Source organism: Schistocerca gregaria, chromosome 5, assembly GCF_023897955.1.
Source record: "Schistocerca gregaria isolate iqSchGreg1 chromosome 5, iqSchGreg1.2, whole genome shotgun sequence".
NCBI classification, from domain to species: Eukaryota; Metazoa; Arthropoda; class Insecta; order Orthoptera; family Acrididae; genus Schistocerca; species Schistocerca gregaria.
In genome coordinates, this window is record NC_064924.1 from 7,564,394 (window position 1) to 7,584,749 (window position 20,356).

The 20,356-nt window shown below is 42.7% G+C and overlaps 1 protein-coding gene across 1 annotated transcript in view; it reads left to right on the forward strand.

Annotated features, from left to right (window-relative positions):
* The window catches only part of LOC126272661 (venom dipeptidyl peptidase 4-like), a 317,380-nt gene that overhangs the window by 132,160 nt on the left and 164,864 nt on the right, over positions 1-20,356 (forward strand). The window contains exon 6 of the mRNA XM_049975673.1: positions 15,692-15,744. Within this exon, the coding sequence (XP_049831630.1) occupies positions 15,692-15,744 (53 nt within the window). The remainder of the gene's footprint in view (positions 1-15,691; positions 15,745-20,356) is intronic.

Sequence of the window (20,356 nt, forward strand, 5' to 3'; positions counted from 1 at the left end):
GATCAGTTTTGTTGCACCTTTTTTAATCAGATAACCTGCTTAGATCACTCAGGATAATCTTCAGATCAAAGTAGTGGCATCAGTAACCCATGTTCTCTATTCAGAACCACATACCACAGCACTGGTTGATCAAACCGTGTAACCTAATTGAAAAAATATGCAGCGAGACTGAACAATAAATGAGAATTATCGTAAATAATGGAAACTGTAGAACGTGTAGTGAACGTCGATTTCTGTGACTCGTTCATTTTGAGAGTTTTTAAGCCGGTTTCAGGCATATATATGATAATAGCTGTCGAGAAGAGAGATGTTTATATCGTAGATCATGTGTCATACAGCTTATGATTTACTCCTCAAAGTGTCCAATAGAGACAAGAAAAATTGTCATTTCTCGTTGCAGCTCCTCTCAAGTGAAACTGCGAGTCTGACATCGTGTATTGATATGTGTTAGTGTCCTTTCGTAGATATATTCCCAATCTAAAATAATAATAATAATAATAATAATAATAATAATGTGGGTACATCTTCATGTTTTCGATGCGTAAGGACTCTTCCATAAAATTTCGGGCGTGCAGCCCCATAAATTCAGCTTCTTCTTCTAATATTTCGACTGAATACCGTCCGGCCATCTTCAGAGTGAGCCTAGGAGACTGACGCTCTAGGACCCAACAACTGCGTATGCACCCAAAGATACACAAGACGCCAGAGACGCTGATAGGCGGCAAAGAGGTCTAACTTATGCTTCGACATTTCTACGGCTGCGCAGTCGATCCACACGAGTGATATCGATGTGTCACGGAGAGCTGCACCGTCGCGACGTCTTTGTGATTTAATTACAGAAATTGCCGGATACAATGATTTGTCCAAGCTGAAGCCGCTTTCGTTATTAATTGAATTCTTCGCCAACCGAATTTCAGTTGCTTCTTTCACTACTGAGTCCCAGAAAGATGAAGTCTAGGCTAAAATTTCGACATTATCGTACACCATGGAGTGCCCAGTGTGAATACAGCGCTCCACCACAGCAGATTTATTAGGTTTTAGGAGACGGGTGTACCTGCGGTGCTCTGTGCATCTCTCGTCGACTGTGAAACATCCCCTTAGTAAAATTTATAAATGACAGTGCTGGGAAACCTCTACGTTGTTTGATTTTCAAACAGCTGACCAAAACTGAACGTACTAAGACGTTTTTCTCCTTACTTATTCTGATCAACACTAAACTGACACACAATATTTTTAGCGCAACGCAATCTTACTTTTAATAATCCCTACAAAGGAATGGCCCTCTCTAACAATAACCTATACCTTTCATTAATCACTTACCTCACAAAAATCTTCGTTACTCGAACTACTCCAATACAGCGAGCGCCACTACTGTCAGCTAAATAAAAGATCCTAACTACTGAAGGCACTAACTACTGATAGGCATAGTTACCAAATGAATGATTTTGATGGAGAACAAGCAATTTATTTACCTTAATAGTGTTCAAAAGTCATAAAATATGACATCCAGTCTTACAAATTTCCTTTTTTCTGACGGACACATATCCAGATCGTCCGCTCTCAAAATTCGGCCATCTCTCTCCCCACATCCAATAATGCTGGCGGCTCACGTCCAACTGCGCAACGCTACGCGCTGTTGATATCCAGCTCAACACTACAATAGCGAGTATTGCAACATTGCAAAACAGCCACAGACTGTACACAGCACAGTCAGTGATTTTCATACTGATCGCTACGTGGCGTTACCAACATAAAAACCTAATCAGCCTACTTACAACTATACGTGTCGTCTGTCCGATGTATGAACGTCCGCACTCACAAGGGATCTTGTAAACCCCAGGCTTCCAAAGCGTCAAATCATCTTTAACGGAACCCAAGAGAGCTGCAGTTTTTGGTGGAGGGCTAAAAATCACTTTCACTTTGTGTTTACTGAGGATCCGTCCTGTTTTTGACGAAAGGCTTCCCACACATGGCAGGAAAGACATGAATTTAAAACTTTCCGTGTCTTCTTCCTCTTTTATTGTGCCAACTGCTGTTTTCATTTGTAGTGCCTTACGTATCTGCTGTGGAGAGTACCCTCTGGCTTCAGTAACTCTTCTCAATAGACGCTCGTCCTTCAGACTGCTCACGTCAGCAATAACGTGTGCTCTGTGTACTGGAGTTCTGACTACACTCATCGTGTACGAATGATTGTGGCAGCTATTTGCACGTAAATACAAATTCGTATGGGTCGGTTTTCGATACACTGCATGTCCCAAAGTGCCATCTTTGCGCCGTACCAACACATCCGAAAATGGAAGGCAGATATCATTTTGATTTCCACCGTGAACTGAATTCGTCTGTGGATGGAATTCAGATGATTTAGAAATTCTTTTAGCTTTTCTTCACCATGGGGCCACACTACAAACGTGTCATCAATATACCTCCAAAACACTGTGGGTTTCAAGCTAGCAGATTTCAGCGCTTTCTCCTCGAAGTCCACGATAAACAGTTGGCCACCAAGGGCGACAAAGGATTACCCATGGCGACGCCGTTAGTCTCTCGTTATTGAATACAAGTATGTCGAGTTCAAAACATTTTCGCCGGCCTGAGTGGCTGAGCGGTTCTAGGCGCTAAAAGTTGGAACCGCGCGATTGCTGCGGCCGCAGGTTCGAAGCTTACACACTACTTACCCGAAATTATCCTAAGGACAAACACACACATCCATGCCCGAGGGAGGACTCGAACCTCCGCCGATTTAAATAGTTCTAAGTTCTAGGGGACTGATGACCACAGAAGTTAAGTCCCATAGTGCTCAGAGCCATTTGAACCAAAACATATTCAAATAAAGCTGAAATCGTTTTTTCGAAAGTCTTTCCAATGAGAGAAATGAATCCGAAAGAGGAACCTGTGTTAACAACAACACATCGATACTAACATACCAGAATTGTTCAGTTTGAGTGATTCCAGTTTGTAAATTAAGTCCACGGAGTTACATATGTGATCAGCGTATTTTCCCACCGGAGGCCTTAATAACGATGCTAAGTGTTCGGAACAATCGCAAGTTGGAGAGCCGATGTTACTCATTATCGGACATAGAGAAACACCATTCTTGAGGACCTTTGGAACTCCATAAAGCCTTGGGGGAACTGCACCACTTGGTTTCAATATTCGCGCAACTTCCGGTAGAAAGGGGGGTGGGGTGGGGAGGGGAGGCGTTCAGAAGCGAAGCATTCTTTCTTTCCACCTGGTTAGTGCGGTCTTTACCAATCTTCCGGTATGTGCTGTCACTCAATAAACTGTTCATTTTTTTCATGATAGTCTTCACGAGCCATTAAAACAGTGGCATTACCTTCATCAGCAGGAAGAACCACCGTCTCGGAATCCTGGCGAAGCTTACGTAGTGCAGCCCTCTCTGCGTTAGTCACCACGGCTCACTCTGAAAATGCGTGGACGGTGTTCAGCCGAAGTATTAGAAGAAGCTGAATTTATGTGGCTGAACTGAAATTTTATGGAACAAGAATAGTCATATTCAATTGTCTAAATTATCCAACTTCCTGATTTCGTTTTGTTAAGGAATGCCTTTCTTAATGACCTAATTTGATCCAAGGAAGTTCGGAAAATAATGGAAACCTAGCTCAGGCGGACCTGAGAGATGTCTGAAACCGGCTCCTTCAGAACGCTAATCCAGTACGCGGTCCGCAGTCTCATTTAGTACAGTCAGGAATGTGGGACATTATACTTCAGGAAATAACAACTACAGCGAGAGATGTTGCGCAGTCTGAGAGCTGACTCCATGAAAAACTACTTAACATTCACTGGCAGCTGCAGACCGTCTTTAGCTCGTGAGGATGGTGCGAAAGTGAGACGTTATTATGCACTTTAATTCTCTATTTCAGCAGCCAATAATCTGCACTTGAGAAAAAATACCTGCAGCTCTAGGACATTGCGCCATGCTGCTGACGAAAATTCACTCCTTGATAGTTTCAGGCTATTAGTGCGAGACATAATTAAGGTTACATGACATCAGATTTTCTTTCGGTGTTAGGACGATATAAACGTGCAGTTCATATGCAGCACGAGCAGAAATAGGACGAAGTACGTAGAAACATCGTACCAAGAGAATAATAGGAAGAAAGGGAATAAATGCACGGTCTTTCTAGTGGCACTTTCTAGTCATAAACGTTTGATATCAAGTGAAATCGTAAACTGTGAATGTACCTCTTCGCCCGGCACGTTTAACGTACGGTGTTTCTTTTTTATTATTTCTTGGAGACGCTGTAGGAGACCTCAACAAAGTGTATAGTGTGTACATTGTGACCGCAGTGCCACTTACATTGGGGAAATCGGAAGGCAACCTACTGGTTAAGGAGGCGGGGATGCGGGAGTACCCACGCTCAGCCGAGTGATTGAACAGTTCTACTTGAGTACTACAAATTTACTTCAAGCAGACATTGGTAATCGGAACACCTTTGTTTGATTAATAAAGTAACTGCAATGTACCGCGTCCAAAATCAAAATACTAAAAAGACGCCAATAACGAACAGTATGAAGGAATTATTTAAATGCGTCCAAAAGCAGCTCAGACCACTTACCAGTAATTACTTTAGAAACACCATTAATGTAGAATACACCGTAAGATAAAAAGCGACTCACCACGACGGAATTACCAGAATGCACGGATGTGACTTGCATGTGCAAACAAACCAATGATTAAAATTCCTGAAGCATAATATAATTTATTAGAGAGAGAAAAAGAGAGTTTCACAAATTCAGCAAGTCAGTAACGCGCTGGTCCACTTCTGGCCCTTATGCAAGCAGTTATTGGGCTTGGCATTGCTTAGCAGAGTTGTCATGAGCGATATTGTGAAACATTCAGCCTGACTGGCATGTTAGACTGCCAAAATTCTGAGCTGGATGGAGGGCCCTGCCCATAATGATCAAGTGGTGAGAAATCCGGCAAACTTGATGGCCAAGGTAGAATTTCCTTCGTGGTGCGTAATTTTTTCCTCTTTTTTTATTCTCAGTGTATTTTCAAGGGTGCCAATAATTAACAATATCAAAGAATTACTTAAATACAGCCAAAAGCAGCTCTGACCAGTTACCACAAACTGTCTTAAAACCACTAGTAATGCAAAATGGTTTATATTAGATCCAAGGGTTTGCCGAGGAAGAACGCCAAGGGCTCGGGTTTGGCCTGAAAACTACGTTCAGAGTCCCGTCTTTGCGATCAGCATCGATAGCAAGAAATCGCTTTAACAATTTCACATGAGTAGAATACTTAAGGTTTTAGAACTCTAAACAGAGATACAGTAATATCTTAAAACAAACTATGTAGTCTACACTGAAGCGCGAACGATACTGGTGTAGACAAGCGTATTCAAATACAGAGTTGTGTAAACAGGCAGAATACGGTGTTGCTACTGGCGACGTCTATGTAAGACAACAAGTGTCTGGTGCAGTTTTTAGATCGGTTACTGCTGCTACAATGGCAGGTTGTCAGGATGTAAGTGAATTTGAACGTGGTGTCATAGTTGGCGCACGAGCAATGGGACACGGCAACTCAGAGGTTATCAGCGTGGTCGCGATGAAGTGCGGCTTTTATCGTACGATCATTTCACGAGTGTACCGTGAATATCAGGAATCCGGTAAAACATCAAATCTCCGAAAACTCTGCGGCCGGAAAAAGATATTACAAGAACGGGACCAACGACGACTGAAGAGACTCATTCAACCTGACAGAAGCGCAGCCCTTCCGGCAATTGCTGCAGGTTTGAGTGCTGGGCCATCAACAAGTCTCCGCGTCCGAACCATTCAACAAAACATCATCGATATGGACTTTCGGAGCCAAAGGTCCTACTCGTGTACCCTTTATCACTGCACGATACAAAGTTTTACGCCTCGCCTGGGCCCGTCACCACCGACATTGGACTGTTGACGACAGGAAACATGTTGCCTGTTCAGAGTGTATCTAGCGGATGGACAAGTACGGGTATGGAGAAAACATTATGAATCCATGGACCCTGCATGTCAGCAGGGCCTGTTCAAGCTGGTGCAGGCTCTGTAATTGTGTGGGACGATTGCAGTTGGAGTGATATGGGACCCCCGATACGTCTAGATACTACTCTGACAGATAAGTACGTAAGAATCCTGTCTGACCACCTGTATGCATTCGTGTCCATTGTACATTCCAACGGACTTGGAAACTTCCAGCAGGACAAAGCTACTTCCCACACGTCTAGAATTGCTACTGAGTGGCTCCAGGAGCACTTTCTTTAGTTTAAACACTTCTGGCCGCCAAACTCCCCAGGCATGAACATTATTGAACATACCTGGGATGCCTTGCAACGGGCTGTTCACAAGAGATCTCCACACTGTCATACTCTTATGGATTTATTGACAACCATGTAGGATTCATGGTGTCAGTTTCCTGCAGAACTATTTGAGGCATTAGTCGATTGCATGTCACGTCATCTTGCGACACTTCTAGGTGCTCGCGGGGGCTCTACATGCTATTAGGCAAGTGTACCTGTTTCTGTGGCTCTTGAGTGTAGTACGACGTACCACATCTCCCCATTTTCCTTTTATTTTTACTTTTAAGAAAAAAACGAGAATTTACGAAATAGAGAATCAGCCGAGAGGACTATGCACAAAAATAGACCAACGTAAGCCCCCACCTAGGCAGGGAATTTTTATCGATAGTAACAATATCCAAGGGACACACAAATTACCACTGGCATCTGCTTTAGAAATTTTAAACAAAAGTAAAGATTGAATACTAAGGCAGCCGAATCCCCAATAGCACTGTCAACATTGAATCACACGAATGTTTATTTACTTTGTCCGCACTAAGATGTAAAACGACAGGCGGTCTCACCGTGAATTTCCGTTGTATGTTGAACGCCACGGTGGCGCCGCGGCAAATACATCTTAGAGAAGTACGCCCGCAGTGAAATTAGAAACCGCCTTCGCTATGGGAGTGCTCGAAACCAGAAAGTAAATGCCACTGAGGAACCGATGTGATTACATGTCAGATCTGGTGCACGTGCGGGTCATGGTATGATGCTTAGACGACCAATCCACCTGTCATGAAATATGAAACATGCTGTTCAATACCGCTAACATGGCGGCCAATTATCCTTCCTCCCATAATGCCGCACCCTACTTTAGCCCGCCAAGGTCGCTGATGTTGCACTTGTCGCAGTCATCGTGGATTTTCCGTTGCCCGAAAGTGCATATTGTGCCGGTTTACGTTACCGATGTTGGTGAATGACTCTTCGTCGCTAAATAGAACGCGTGCAAAAAAAATCTATCATCGTCCCGTAATTTCTCTTGTGCCCAGTGGCAGAACTGTACACGACGTTCAAAGTCGTTGCCATGCAATTCCTGGTGCATAGAAATATGGTACGGGTGCAATAGATTTTGATGTAGCATTCTCAACATCGACGTTTTCGAGATACCCGATTCACGCGCAGTTTGTCTGGTGCTGGTGTGCGGATTAGCCGCGACAGCAGCTAAAATACCTACTTGCGCATCATCATTTGTTGAAGGTCTTGGTTGACGTTTCACATGTGGCTGAACACTTCCTGTTTCCTTAAATAACGTGACTATCCGGCGAACGGTCTGGATACTTGGATGATGTCGCCCAGAATACCAAGCAGCATACGTAGCATTTTGATCACAATAGCCATACATCAACACGATATCGACCTTTTCCGCAATTGGTAAACGGTCCATTTTGACAGGGGTAATGTATCATGAAGCACATACCGTCCGCACTCCGGAATGTTACGCGATACCACGTACTTATACGTTTGTGACTATTACAGCGCCATCTATCACAAAGCGAAAAAAGTGGTGCAACTAAAACATTTATATTTGTTTACGTACTCTACGAATATGTAACAAAAAATGGGGGTTCCTATTTACAAAAGGCAGTTGATATCCGTTTGACCTATGGCAGCGTCATGTAGCGGGCCAACCATAGCGCCGTCTGGTTTCCCCCTTTAAGCTAGACAAGTTTCGTTCTTTGTAGTCTTTTCGTTTGACATTTCGTGAGATATTTGGCCCGATCACTATCAATGGAAGACTCAGTATATCGATATGAAGTATCAGCAACAGTGCTACTTTCGGTTGGGACAGCACGACAGAGGGACACTATAGCGCGATTGTGGGTAACGCACAACGTTTCTGGAAACCCGAGTACTCCAAAACAACTATAGGAGTACACGGGTATAATTAGAGGGACAGTCGAAATGTGGAAGCTGCCGAACTACTTGAGCCGAGGGGAACAGGGCGTTGGCTGCCAGCAGTGCCGGTACGACAGGATTTCAGGGCACGGACCTCACCAGGCACTGCAGCGACCGGCTAAACAAGAAACACATGGAGTGCTTACGTCGGTTTTCTGCGACTAAAAGAAAAAAAGCGGTCCTCGGTAGCTTGTCGCAGATTCGCGATGGGCAAGCCTTGCAACCAAAGAGTACCATACCTCCTCTCCCTCTCTTCTTACACCGACAAACGGTATTTTAGTGCCAATAAAGTCCAAAATAATTGACATCAGCTGTCTTACGCCCGCAGGAGCAAATTTAGGATCTATAGACTACCTATGCTAAATCTCTGATTCGGAAATTCCATGACGACTAACCGTCAAAAATACCATTCTAGTGCAATTTACTAATTATAAGCCGTTAAAACCGCATATAAAATGTATGATTCAGTTGTAAAATTTTATATTATTCAATTTGTGCTTAGCTTAGATTATGAGAAAAAAGCGATAGAAGTGAAATCATTAAGGTATTTTAAAGATAGATTTACATCGCTGTGAAAAACTGCATCTTAAAAAGCACAAAATTGCGATCCCTGTCCATGCGAAAATCAGTATTTCCATTTTGAAAACAACAAATTGTAACAACACGGTCCAGTCACGTTAATGTGGCTCCCGCCTGTGTTCAAAGAGCAAAACGTAATACGGAAACGGACCGATTTGTCTGATGTCCAAAAGCGCACGATCATTGGCTTTCAAGCTAATGGTGCAAGCATTTCCAAAACGGCTAGGTTTCTTCCAACATGCCACTGATACTCAACTTAAACGTCTCATACCGGTCCGCGTCGCAAAGGCTGGGTATTTGGGTTTATGACAGGCGACCGCATTAATGTAATTGGACAGCGGTGAGTAAGGCTATAACCGCAAGTGTATGTCCACTGCGTGGTGACAGGTAGCCTTTCCAGATGCATCACGTTTCATGCTCTACCAGACAGACGGCCTTTGGCGTGTACGGCTTGAAACGTACGAAAGCAAACCCCCTGCAACAATCTTCGGAAGGATCCAAGCCTGAGGAGCGGGAGTTACGGTTTGGGGAACGTTATCGTCATTATGCGATGCACAGTGGTGCAACACAAGTAAGAATCTGTCCTTTGCGATCATGTCCACCCCCTACAAGCAATTTGTTTTTCCTCGTCCGATGACATCTACCAACAGAAGAGTGCATCGTGTGACACAGCTCACGGTGGGCGTGCGTATTTCAGAGAGCAGCTGGATAAGTTCACCGTACTCCGCTGGCCACCAAACTCCTCAGAGTAAAATCCAGTCCAGAATCTATGGGACCACTTCGATCTGGGTGTTGGTGCCATGGATCAACAGCTCAGGACACGGCACTGGAATGGACATGGCTGGATATCCCTACCGGTATCTTCAAGCACGTCACTGCCGCTCTTGCTGCAGGTCTCGTAGCGATTCGCGCTACTAAGGTAGTTTATTTGGGTTTATGACGGGCTGCCGCATTATTGTGTCGGGACATTTTACAAACAAACATGCTCATAAGCCAAATATAAGGTCACAAAATGAAATCGGTGAAGAGGCCCTTCTATGCTTGATGTGATGTGAGTACGTATAGGGTTGATTGCTTTTCTGCTCTGCAGTCACATTTCGTAGACGGCATCTCTCCTCATTTGTGGAGTGCGTCGGTGTTTCTGGCATGGCCAGTGCTATTCTGTTTAATGTCGTCCACACTTCGCTTGACTGCTTGAAAGCATAAGTCTTGTCTGTGATATAGAAATTTACATATTACGGTGGGTAGTGCTCGTGTCAGTGTTGCATTCAGAAATTGTCAATCGTCAAATTATAGTGACAACTGCCGGACTTCTTGTCTCCTCCGATCCAAGACTGCTACGTTATTATGTGTCAGTAGCTGTGGGTTATCGTTGATCTTGTGTACTTTCTTAGAAGAGAAATTTTACGACATATCTCTGGTGTCATATGGCTCAAGGAGGACAGCCGTGAAGTAGAAGTAGATTTTATCTCTGTCGGTGTGCGTAGTGTCACTTAGTAACCCTAGAGTTCCGGTTACTTGCGAGCTACTACTCCAAACACAACCTTAGCATTCCGCCATCGCCTAGACGACAGCTCCTACTGATGTACGAAGCTTATTTCATTAAGTGATTTGCTTTATTTATTGGCTCACATGAGATCAGAATGTCGTAATGGATTTGATAAAATACACCTGATAACTTTTTCATTTACGTCACTTAAACAATTATAATAAAACACAGCGTCATCTATCACCAAGCGAAAAAAGTGGTCCAACTAAAAAACATTCATATTTCTTTACGTACTACACTAATGTGTAATAAAAATGGGGTTCCTATTGAAAAAGAAAAAGCAGTTGATATCTGTTTGAACTATGGCAGTGCCATCTAGCGGGACAACCATAGCGCCATCTGGTTTCCCCCTTCAAGCTAGCCGAGTTTCAATCTTTGTAGTTTTTTCGTTTGACGCTTACTTCGTGAGATATTTGGCCCTCTATAGGCTGTCATACTCTCTTAAACATTTCATACGATTGATAAATTGGACAAACATGTTACATATAGACTAAATATACACAATGAAAGTACACTCATCAAAAATTATATGAGCATGATCCCTACCTAAAGGAAACGTTAAATTTATGGGCATACCAGAAATGAGTAGTGATAGGAACAGCCTGGATATGTTCATGGAAGGACACAAGAATAAGGATGTAAATCTTACATCACACATTCGACCTTGCGTCAGGAAATATTGATAAAAGCAATTACCACTCCCAGTGGCCACTACGAAATCTGTGATATATACCGCAGAGAAGCCTTACCTCAGCTCTGAGCAACTGCTAAATCATGAAAAAATCTATTAAATTCCATTAACAATAAATAAAAATGACTCCCATATGCAGATGTTCATTCTACTATACAAATTTTGACCTATCCAGTGATTAGCAGAGAACTGAATTTTGATGTACTTTGTGTAAAAAATGTTTGAACAAAATGCTGTGGCGTCTCTTACACACAAACATTCAAGATTCATCTGGAAAACTGTACATATATTACTTGCTTGTTGAAATACAGGCACTATTAAAAAAGTGCCTGAACCATGAAAACTCTATTAAATTACACAACTCCAAAATGACGAAGAATAATTAACTCATGTATATATTTACTCTAACCCACAAATTTAGGTCTATACAATAATTAAGAATTGAGTTTCGACATACTTACAGTGATACATGGTCGACCACACTGCAGTCAGATAAAGTATATTTCCTTAGAAAATCAGCTTAAATTTGAAAATAAAAGTTAATTGTATGTTTGGTGCAGTTGAGGTAAATAATATTGAAAGTAAGAAATCAAACTCATGACTGCGGCATACTAATACCACCTAACAATAAAACGAATAACTTTTGCACTGCAATAACAAGAACACTGATAGCCAGATCATGATGTCCATCGATCTACTATAGATACAAACCCGTCCAAGCGGTTGCAGCGCCACCTGGCCAGGAACGACTGCTAGTCAGACACACACAAGGTGCTTGGAATTTCAGTGAGCGTGCTGTCCGTGTGTAGAACGGGAAAGGTACGCGATCTAGCAGAGTTTGACCGAGGGTAGACTGTGATGAACCGGAGGCTCGGCATCAGCATTTCGGAAACTACACGAGTTGGGTGTCACAGGAGTTTTGTGGTGTCTTCAGCACGTGGCGAAACCAGTGTGAAACCGCCTGAAGTCATCATGGGAGCTGGGCGGCGTCCACTGATAACGGATGTCTGACGTCGTAGGCTGGGTAGACTGGTAAAACAGGAAAGGCGGCGAACTGTGGTGGAACACCAGTCTCTCATGCCGCGCAGAGTAAAAGTGTGTCTGAACACACAGTGCACCGAACGCTCCTAACGAGCAGCTATAACGGGCACTTCACCATCGGCACTAAACGTTGCGTGGCCTTCTGAATCGCAATATCTTCTTTACCATGACGGTGGGAGGGCGCGAATCCGTCGTCTTCCAGGGGAACAGCTCACGGACTCATGCACTGTGGGACGGAGACAAGATGGCGGCGGCTCATTTACACTCCGGCGAACATTCACATGTGCATCCATGGATCCTATGGAGCTCCTGTAAGGCACCATGACGGCCATCAGTCGTACACTGGTTGCAGACCACGTACAGCCCTTCATGACGATCATGTTTTTCGATAGCAGTGTCATTTTTCTACGAGATAATGCACCATTTCACAATGCCGGGAGTGTGAAGAAGTGGTTAGAGGAACATAGCAGCGAGTTCCATTTGATATACTGCCGCACCCATACCCTCCTCCATTTTACTCAACTATGTTTTGATTAATTGTACCTCTCAATTTCTTTCAACTGATTCAACCATTTTTAGATGTTTTTAAGCCTTAAATATTCTGACTCTCATATAACTGCTTTGAGCGCCACCTTTGTGTCTCCTTCACAATCACTGTGTAAAAGTCTCACTGCAGTGCCCGCCTATGTTCCCGCTTGGCGCTCCTGCGGTGAAGTTGCGGGGGAATACCTGTGAATTCTGTTCAAATGTGTATACTTCTTAGTGTGTGTGGTCCTGCCGTTGCACCGTTCTGGCCTACTGGCACGACTTTGTTTCGTTCAGTTTGATTATTTATTTAACATTCTATCCCTGTGTTACACTATATTAAATTAGCTATTTTTGACTAGGCCTCTCCGGGTTTATCTTGTTGGATACGTCCTTCAGTCTAGCATAGCGCTGTTTAATGGTTTTTAAAATGTTTTTGTTTGTTACGTTCTTCAGTCCGAAGACTGGTTTGATGCAACTCGCCTCGCTACTCTATCCTCTTCATCTCCAAATAACTACTGCAGTTTACATCTTTCTGACTCTCCTTACTGGATTCATCTCTTATTCTCCCTCTACGGTTTTTACCCGCCACACTTCTTTCAAATTCTAAATTAATGATTCCTTGATGCTTCAGAATGTATACTGTCATCCGATCCCTTTTTGTGATCAAGTTATAACACAAATTTCTTGTTTTAGAATTCTATTCAGTATCTCCTCGTTAGTTAGGTGATCTTAACATCTAATCTTCAACATTCTTCTGTAACGCCACATTTCAAAACCTTCTATTCTCTTCTTGTATAAACATGTAACAACTATATTTATATAAAAATTAAGAAGACCGTAAATTATTAAACGACAGTGCTATTAATAAGTACGTGTCCGAGAAAGTGGTCGTTTAGATACTGCTGTCTGTGCTTGATAGCAAATGTTTTGGTTGGCTGTGCGCTGCGCCTCCTAAATAAAGCCAGAGAGGCAGTGGTTGGACATATTTCACAACGAGATATCAAACTTTCAACGTCAGTCAAACACCCGCGTGCGTTGAGCCTCGAATGGCGCTAGAGTTTGGCACACTTGAATGCTTTCTTGGTAATAGTAGACACTGAACTCACGAGAACTATACACCGTCCCGGATAGCGTAGGTTTCACTGAAGTAACTGCTTGTGTGCCGCCCATAATGTTGACAATACCGCGTGGTAAGTGGCAAAATTATTTTCCACTTTCATGTTGATTAGAAGTCAGGGCCATAGAACATATTACTTGAACTTCCTGTACAGGTCGCCTCTGAACGGTTAATAATGCTGTTTCCGATAGAGGTATTAGTTACAACTCTAAGACGTACATTTTGTGTTAACTATTTCCAGAATATATCGACCAATTGAAATTCAGAACTTTTATTTATAGGTATAGTCCGTGACCGGCTGAGTAAATGGTAAATAGGAACATTGTCTATCAGTGAGCACAAATAGTAATGTGAACTTGCAGACTGAAAATTATGGCCAGTATGTTCTCTATCGCCCTCTGGCTAACATCAAAAATGGTCTTCTGGCTCTAGTAGAAGGCGAAGGTAGGGGGAAGGCATGCACAATTATTGCCGTAACGTCATATCGAAGTAACGACTGTCTGATAATTTATCCACCGCCACACACCATGTAATCGTCACTTGATCATTCTTCTACGTAACAGCTTTATCTTTTTAGAATGTGGCTGGACATCATTAATAAATGATTGCGTGAGTAGCATGCACTGTGTTTTCGACTATTGAATGCCATTGACTTTATGTCGAAAGTGTACTGATCGATCCTCTAGACTCTGAAGGTATGGCTTCTAGATCATTTCAACAATGTGTCCTGTTTGTCGTGACAGCGAACTATGTTGAGAGTTTCACTCCCATCATCTCGACGTCACTGTCGACCTTAAATAACAAACAACAATTGGGTCTGGTTTTGAATTACGAATAGTCACTGATGATTTAGATTAATGGTGTCAAATGTTCATGCACAGAGCTATTACCAATTGTACCACCTTTGTCAGTTACGTCAGAGGTTCTAGTTACCATTGAAATGAACACAGTACTTAGCTTATTATTCACTTGTAGTACTCGCACCTTTTTGTGCCTCTACATGAACTTACTCGTTACATTCTGTCACTTCCACACACACACACACACACACACACACACACACACACACACACACACACACACACACTTCCGACTGTAACCACACGCCTTTAAAATGTGGGTTTTTCAAACTCTGCTTTTGGTAAAACAATTCTTTTTAAATTGGTTTTTGCGTAAGTCAAGATTTAAAGGTACTAAATTTTAAATAGCAAATACAGAAAAAGTGTCAAAAGGAGCTTCCAACACGAGCAAGGCGATATACACCATTGTCTTCTGCCCTTTCTCCTTAACGTAGTCACATTTGTGCGATCTTGGGAAATGCTATCAGTACGTTCCTTTGAGCACGGTGTATCCACCTGCTTTTCAGGTTCTGATCACATGAACACCAGGCAACGATTTACAGTAGCAAAATGCGTTTCTCACGTGAAAATCTGATGAGCGCTAAGGTGTTCTGAAAAATTACCTTTTCCATGATACTTCTATGACAAAAGAAGGAAATCAGAAGGGACACTGAGTCCAGAGGCAAAATTCAAGAACTAATTTACATCTAAAAAGTAAGTTCAGAAATGAATCACGTGCATGTTAATAAAGTTGAGACGCATCAGTGTTGTGTGTGTGTGTGTGTGTGTGTTCGCTCGCGTGTGAGGGAAGGGAGGTGGGTGGGTGACTTAAAGCAGCACTGCCTAGGTTTCTCTATTAAAACCAGACTCGTTACGAAATTATCTCAGTAGGAAAAAGACGAAGAGTTTGCAGGATTTCAGTATCAAGAATTCGTGTAGGCAACTTTGTTTGTTCTTAATAAAAACAAAGGTATACAGTATGCCATCTTAATCAGATGACTAACAATGATTTTTAGGGAACATTATGTATTTCTCCACACAGCTATACAGGAAATTCGATTTGATTTGATAGTGTTGTAGTAGTAATGTATTTTAAATATTCACTCTCTTTGTTTACAGGTATATCGTCACTCCTCAGAGGCCAATTATACCATCTATAGCGTTCAGGAAAAGTAAGTATCTGCCTCTCGTGTGCATACTCTTCTTCACTTACAACGATAGTCAAAGTAATTTGTACCATATTACAAGGTGTACAGTGGATAAGAAACGATATAGTCAGAGGCATAGGCTGAAAAGTTGTTGAAACTAATGTGGAACTCAGATGATGCAGCTTTTAAAACCGTTGGCAGAAAGACATTTTGTAGCTACTAGGGGTGGATTAAAAGTGGTGGCAACACTGCCGTAACGTGAGACATGCGCATCCAGTGGTGTGCATGCTATGTGTAGCTGCTAGCACAAGGTCACTTGCAATAGTGCTGTGAGCGGCAGCGGATGTGTTAGAGTCAGTTGCAGTGTGTACCTTCTGAAAATGCGGGAGGCCAGTTCAAGCGCCCTAAGAGTATGATTAGGGAGCACGAACAACACGCACGGATCAAGAGCGAAGTGGCACGTAGTCGCGGCGGACAGGAATGGCGTGGAGGGTGTGGTGATGCAGCATTGCCAGGCGAGGTGGGTTAATAAAGTATTTCGGGATGGCAGGGATGTCCTTAAAGACCGGCCCCATTCGGGGGATATCACCCATGGACAACATGACGATTGAGCTCCTTCCCTCCCTGCTGTATGTGGATCACCAATGGGCTGCATCCCATCTTCCTTCATGGCAATGCACGATGCCACACGGCCACTTCCGTACAGGAGGACCTACGTATGTGGCGATGGGGGTACTGGAACATCGACCGTATTCATCCTATGAGAGTCCATGCGGTTGCGACCTATCCGTCCAAATGAAGGAAACTCTTCGTGGTAGCGCTACAACCCAGGAGACACCATCCATCTGTGAGGAGGGCGGCGACAGTAATGCAGGGAGATCACATAGAGGCCACGGATTATGGCGAATGTCTGTTGTGAGTACAACAATGCTAACCACCACATTTATATAACCAATGTGTAATTAGATTTAGTTTTCCGTGATTTACCTAAACTCGCTCAAAACAAATGTCGTGATGGTCCTTTGAAAGGGAGCTGTCGATTTCCGTCCCCGTCCTTGACACTGTCCGACCTCGATGTCAACAGGACGTTAAACCCAGTCTTCCTTTGTTCCCATTATTCATTCTAAAGTACAAGTGTGAATCTGCTCGTAATTCATTATTCCCTTCATCTATATCTACAAGATCAATCTGCAATTCACAATCAAGTGGCAGGCAGAAGGTTCGTCCAACCACCTTCCAGCTGTTTATCTACCATTGAACTCTTGAAGAGTTCGCGGGAAGAACGAGCATTTAAATCTTTGTGAGAGCTCTGATTTCCATCGTTTTATCATGATTATCATTTCTCCCTAGTACGTGGGCAATGATGGAATGTTTTCCCAATCTAAGGAAAATTTTGGTGATGTAAATTTCATAAGAAGATTCTGTAGCAACGAAAGACGCGTTTGTTTTAATGATTTCCATACCAAGTGACGAATCACATCCATGGCACTCTCTTCATCCATTCCGCGAAAAATACAAAGCGAGCTGACCTTCTCTGAACTTCTTTGATATCCTCTGTCGATCCTGTGTGTTGCAGGTCCCACATTGCATAGCAGTTCTCTAGACAAGGACGTACAACCCTAGAGTATTCATTCTATTTAGTACACGTGATGCATTTTGTAAGTTTTCTGCCAATAAATTGTAGTATTTGGTTTGCTTTACGCACAACATTATCTATGTGCTCGTTGCAGTTTGTTATTCATAGTTGTAATCCCTGAGTATTTAGTCGAATTTACGGCCTTTGGATTTGTATGATTCATCGTGTAGCAGAAATTTAGTGTTTGTTTTAGTACTTACGTGGGCGTCTTCAAACATTTCATTATTTCGAATCAATTCTTATTTTTCGCATCATGCAGATACCACATCCAAATGATTTTAAAATTGATTTTGGTCATCTGAAGACCAAGATTGTATATGACTGCATCATATGCACTCAATTGTCTCCTATGTCTTTTATGTAGATCAGGAACAGCAGAGGACCTACGGTGCTTCCTTTGGGAACGCTTCAGTCTGGAACCGCGCGAACGCTACGGTGGCAGGTTCGAATCCTGCCTCGGGCATGGATGTGTGTGATGCCCTTAGGTTAGTTAGGTTTAAGTAGTTCTAAGTTCTAGGGGACTGATGACCTCATATGTTAACTTCCATAGTGCTCAGAGCCATTTGGATCTTTGGAAACGCTAGATATTACTTCTGCTCTACTGACTTCCCGTCAGTTTCTATGTACTATGACATTCCTGACAGTAAATCACGAATCTAGTCACGCAACTGAGGCGATAATCCTTAGAGACGCAATTTGGTCAGAAGACCCTTGTGAGAAACGGTGTCGAAAGCATTCTGAAACACAAAAATATGGAATCAGCTTGGCATTCCTGTCGATTGCAGTCAAGCTGAGACTGAGCTACTTGTGTTTCAGAAGAGCAATATGTTCTGAATCAGTGCTGCCTATTTGTCAGTAATTCGTTTTCTTCGAGGTAATTCATAACGTTCGAGCACAATATTTGTTCCCAAATACTACTGCAAATCGACGATAGTGATATGGGTCTGTAATCCAGCGGATTACTCCTATTTCCCTTCTTGGGTATTGGCGTGACTAGTGCATCTTTCCAGTCTTCAGGTACGGGATCGTTCGAAGAGCGAGCTGTTGAATATGATTAAGTGTAGAGCGGTTGTATCAGCATACTCTGAAAGGAGTCTAACTGGTACACAATCTGGACGCGAAGCCTTGTTCTTACTAAGTGATTTAAGCTGATTCACTACAACAAGGATATCTACATCTAAGTTACTGATGTTGACAGTTGTTTCAGATTCGAATTCCGGAATATTTACTTAATCTTCTTGAAATGTCGTGTGACGATGGCCTCCCGTCGGGTAGACCGTTCGCCTGGTGCAAGTCTTTCGATTTGACGCCACTTCGGCGACTTGCGCGTCGATGGGGATGGAATGATGATTATTAGGACAACACAACACCCAGTCCCTGAGCGGAGAAAATCTCCGAGCCAGCCGGGAATCGAACCGGGCCCTTTGGATTGACAGTCTGTCGCGCTGACCACTCAGCTACCGGGGGCGGACGTCTTCTTTGGTGAAGGAGCTTTGGAAACCGTGTTTAGTAATTCCGCTTTAGTGGCCTTGCCGCAGGGATAATTTACATGTGACCAGAACCTCTTTGGGTTTTATACCAGATTTAGAGGCACAATTTTGTTATGGAAACTATTAAAAGCAACTCGTATTGAAATTAACGCTAAATGTCGAGCTTCTGTAAAACTTAGACAGTGATGGGAATTTTGCCTTTTTTTAAAATTTGACGTGCTTTTTTAATTGCTTCTGCAATAGTGTTTTGACCCGTTTTTTGTGTGCCATAAGGGATTAGAACTATCTCTTATTAATGTATGTGGTGTAAATTGCCGTCGAAACGTTTCTTGAATTCAAACCCCAGCTGAGCTACGCTACATACGCAGATTGGAAGGAGTGGAAATTGCCTCTTAGAAAGGCGTCAAGCGAATATATGTAGTATCGCTCAAAAGTATTTCGTAGACGCAAAAAAGGCGGAAAAAAATTCCTTAGAAGAAAAATTTAAACGAAAGAGGTTATCAAATCTTTATTAAGTGTACTATTTTGTTACTCACGTTACACGATTCTAATTTTTGCATCAATAATAAAACACACAAATTACATAGACTCAAAAGAATTTTGTTAAAACGGAAAAGATGGGGAACAATAATGACGTCTTGACGGATGATGTTCTCAGTTTAATACTTGGTTGTATAGCCCTTTGCCTGTATACTGCAGCACACCTGGATGACATACAATCCACGAGTTTTGCCAATCGCAGCTGGGGAATCTTCTTCCTATGACCACACAACTATTTGAAGAAAGATTATCTGTTGGTGCAACTTTGTTGGCGAACCCGACGATGCAGCTCGCCTGAAAGATGTTGTGTGCAATGTAAGCCTGTGTTTTGGATTGGCTGTTCGATTACTTTAACTTTGTGCTACTTCAGAGGTATCTTCGTAAAGCCAGAAGTGTTTTTGGATCGTTTCCTCGCTGGAATAGCCAATTGCGAAGTATATTTAGTTTTCAATAAGGTACTATATGATCTGGTAACATTTCATCATACTTCATACTAGCCATTCCCCCATGAATTTCGACGAGAGGACCTACGACACTTCGTGACAAAGAGCTTCACACCACGGCAGTTTCACCTCCGTTGCTTTATGGTGGGTACGTGGTACTTTCTGTCATTCGTCTTCTTTTTCGGCCGTCGAACATACCGTATTTCGTCTCAGAAGAAGAGATTAAACTTGTTTTCAACACTCCACAGAATTTTTGACCAGTCTCTGCATTTTTTGCGGTCACTTCGTTCTACACTTAGGAGCCCCCTGGAAACGATGCTTACGGCTAAAACCCATGCCTACCTGTACTCAGTAATCAATACACCTAACCGCGGTGAAGTCACAGTTTTCTGGCGTAACAACCAGTTTGTTTCGATTCCGCGTGTAGATAAACAAGTAGAAAATACTTCTGAGCGATACTGTATATGGTACGGTATTCAGTCTCCCTATAAGTGCGTTCTGCTCATTAATCCCTGTATCCGTCATGA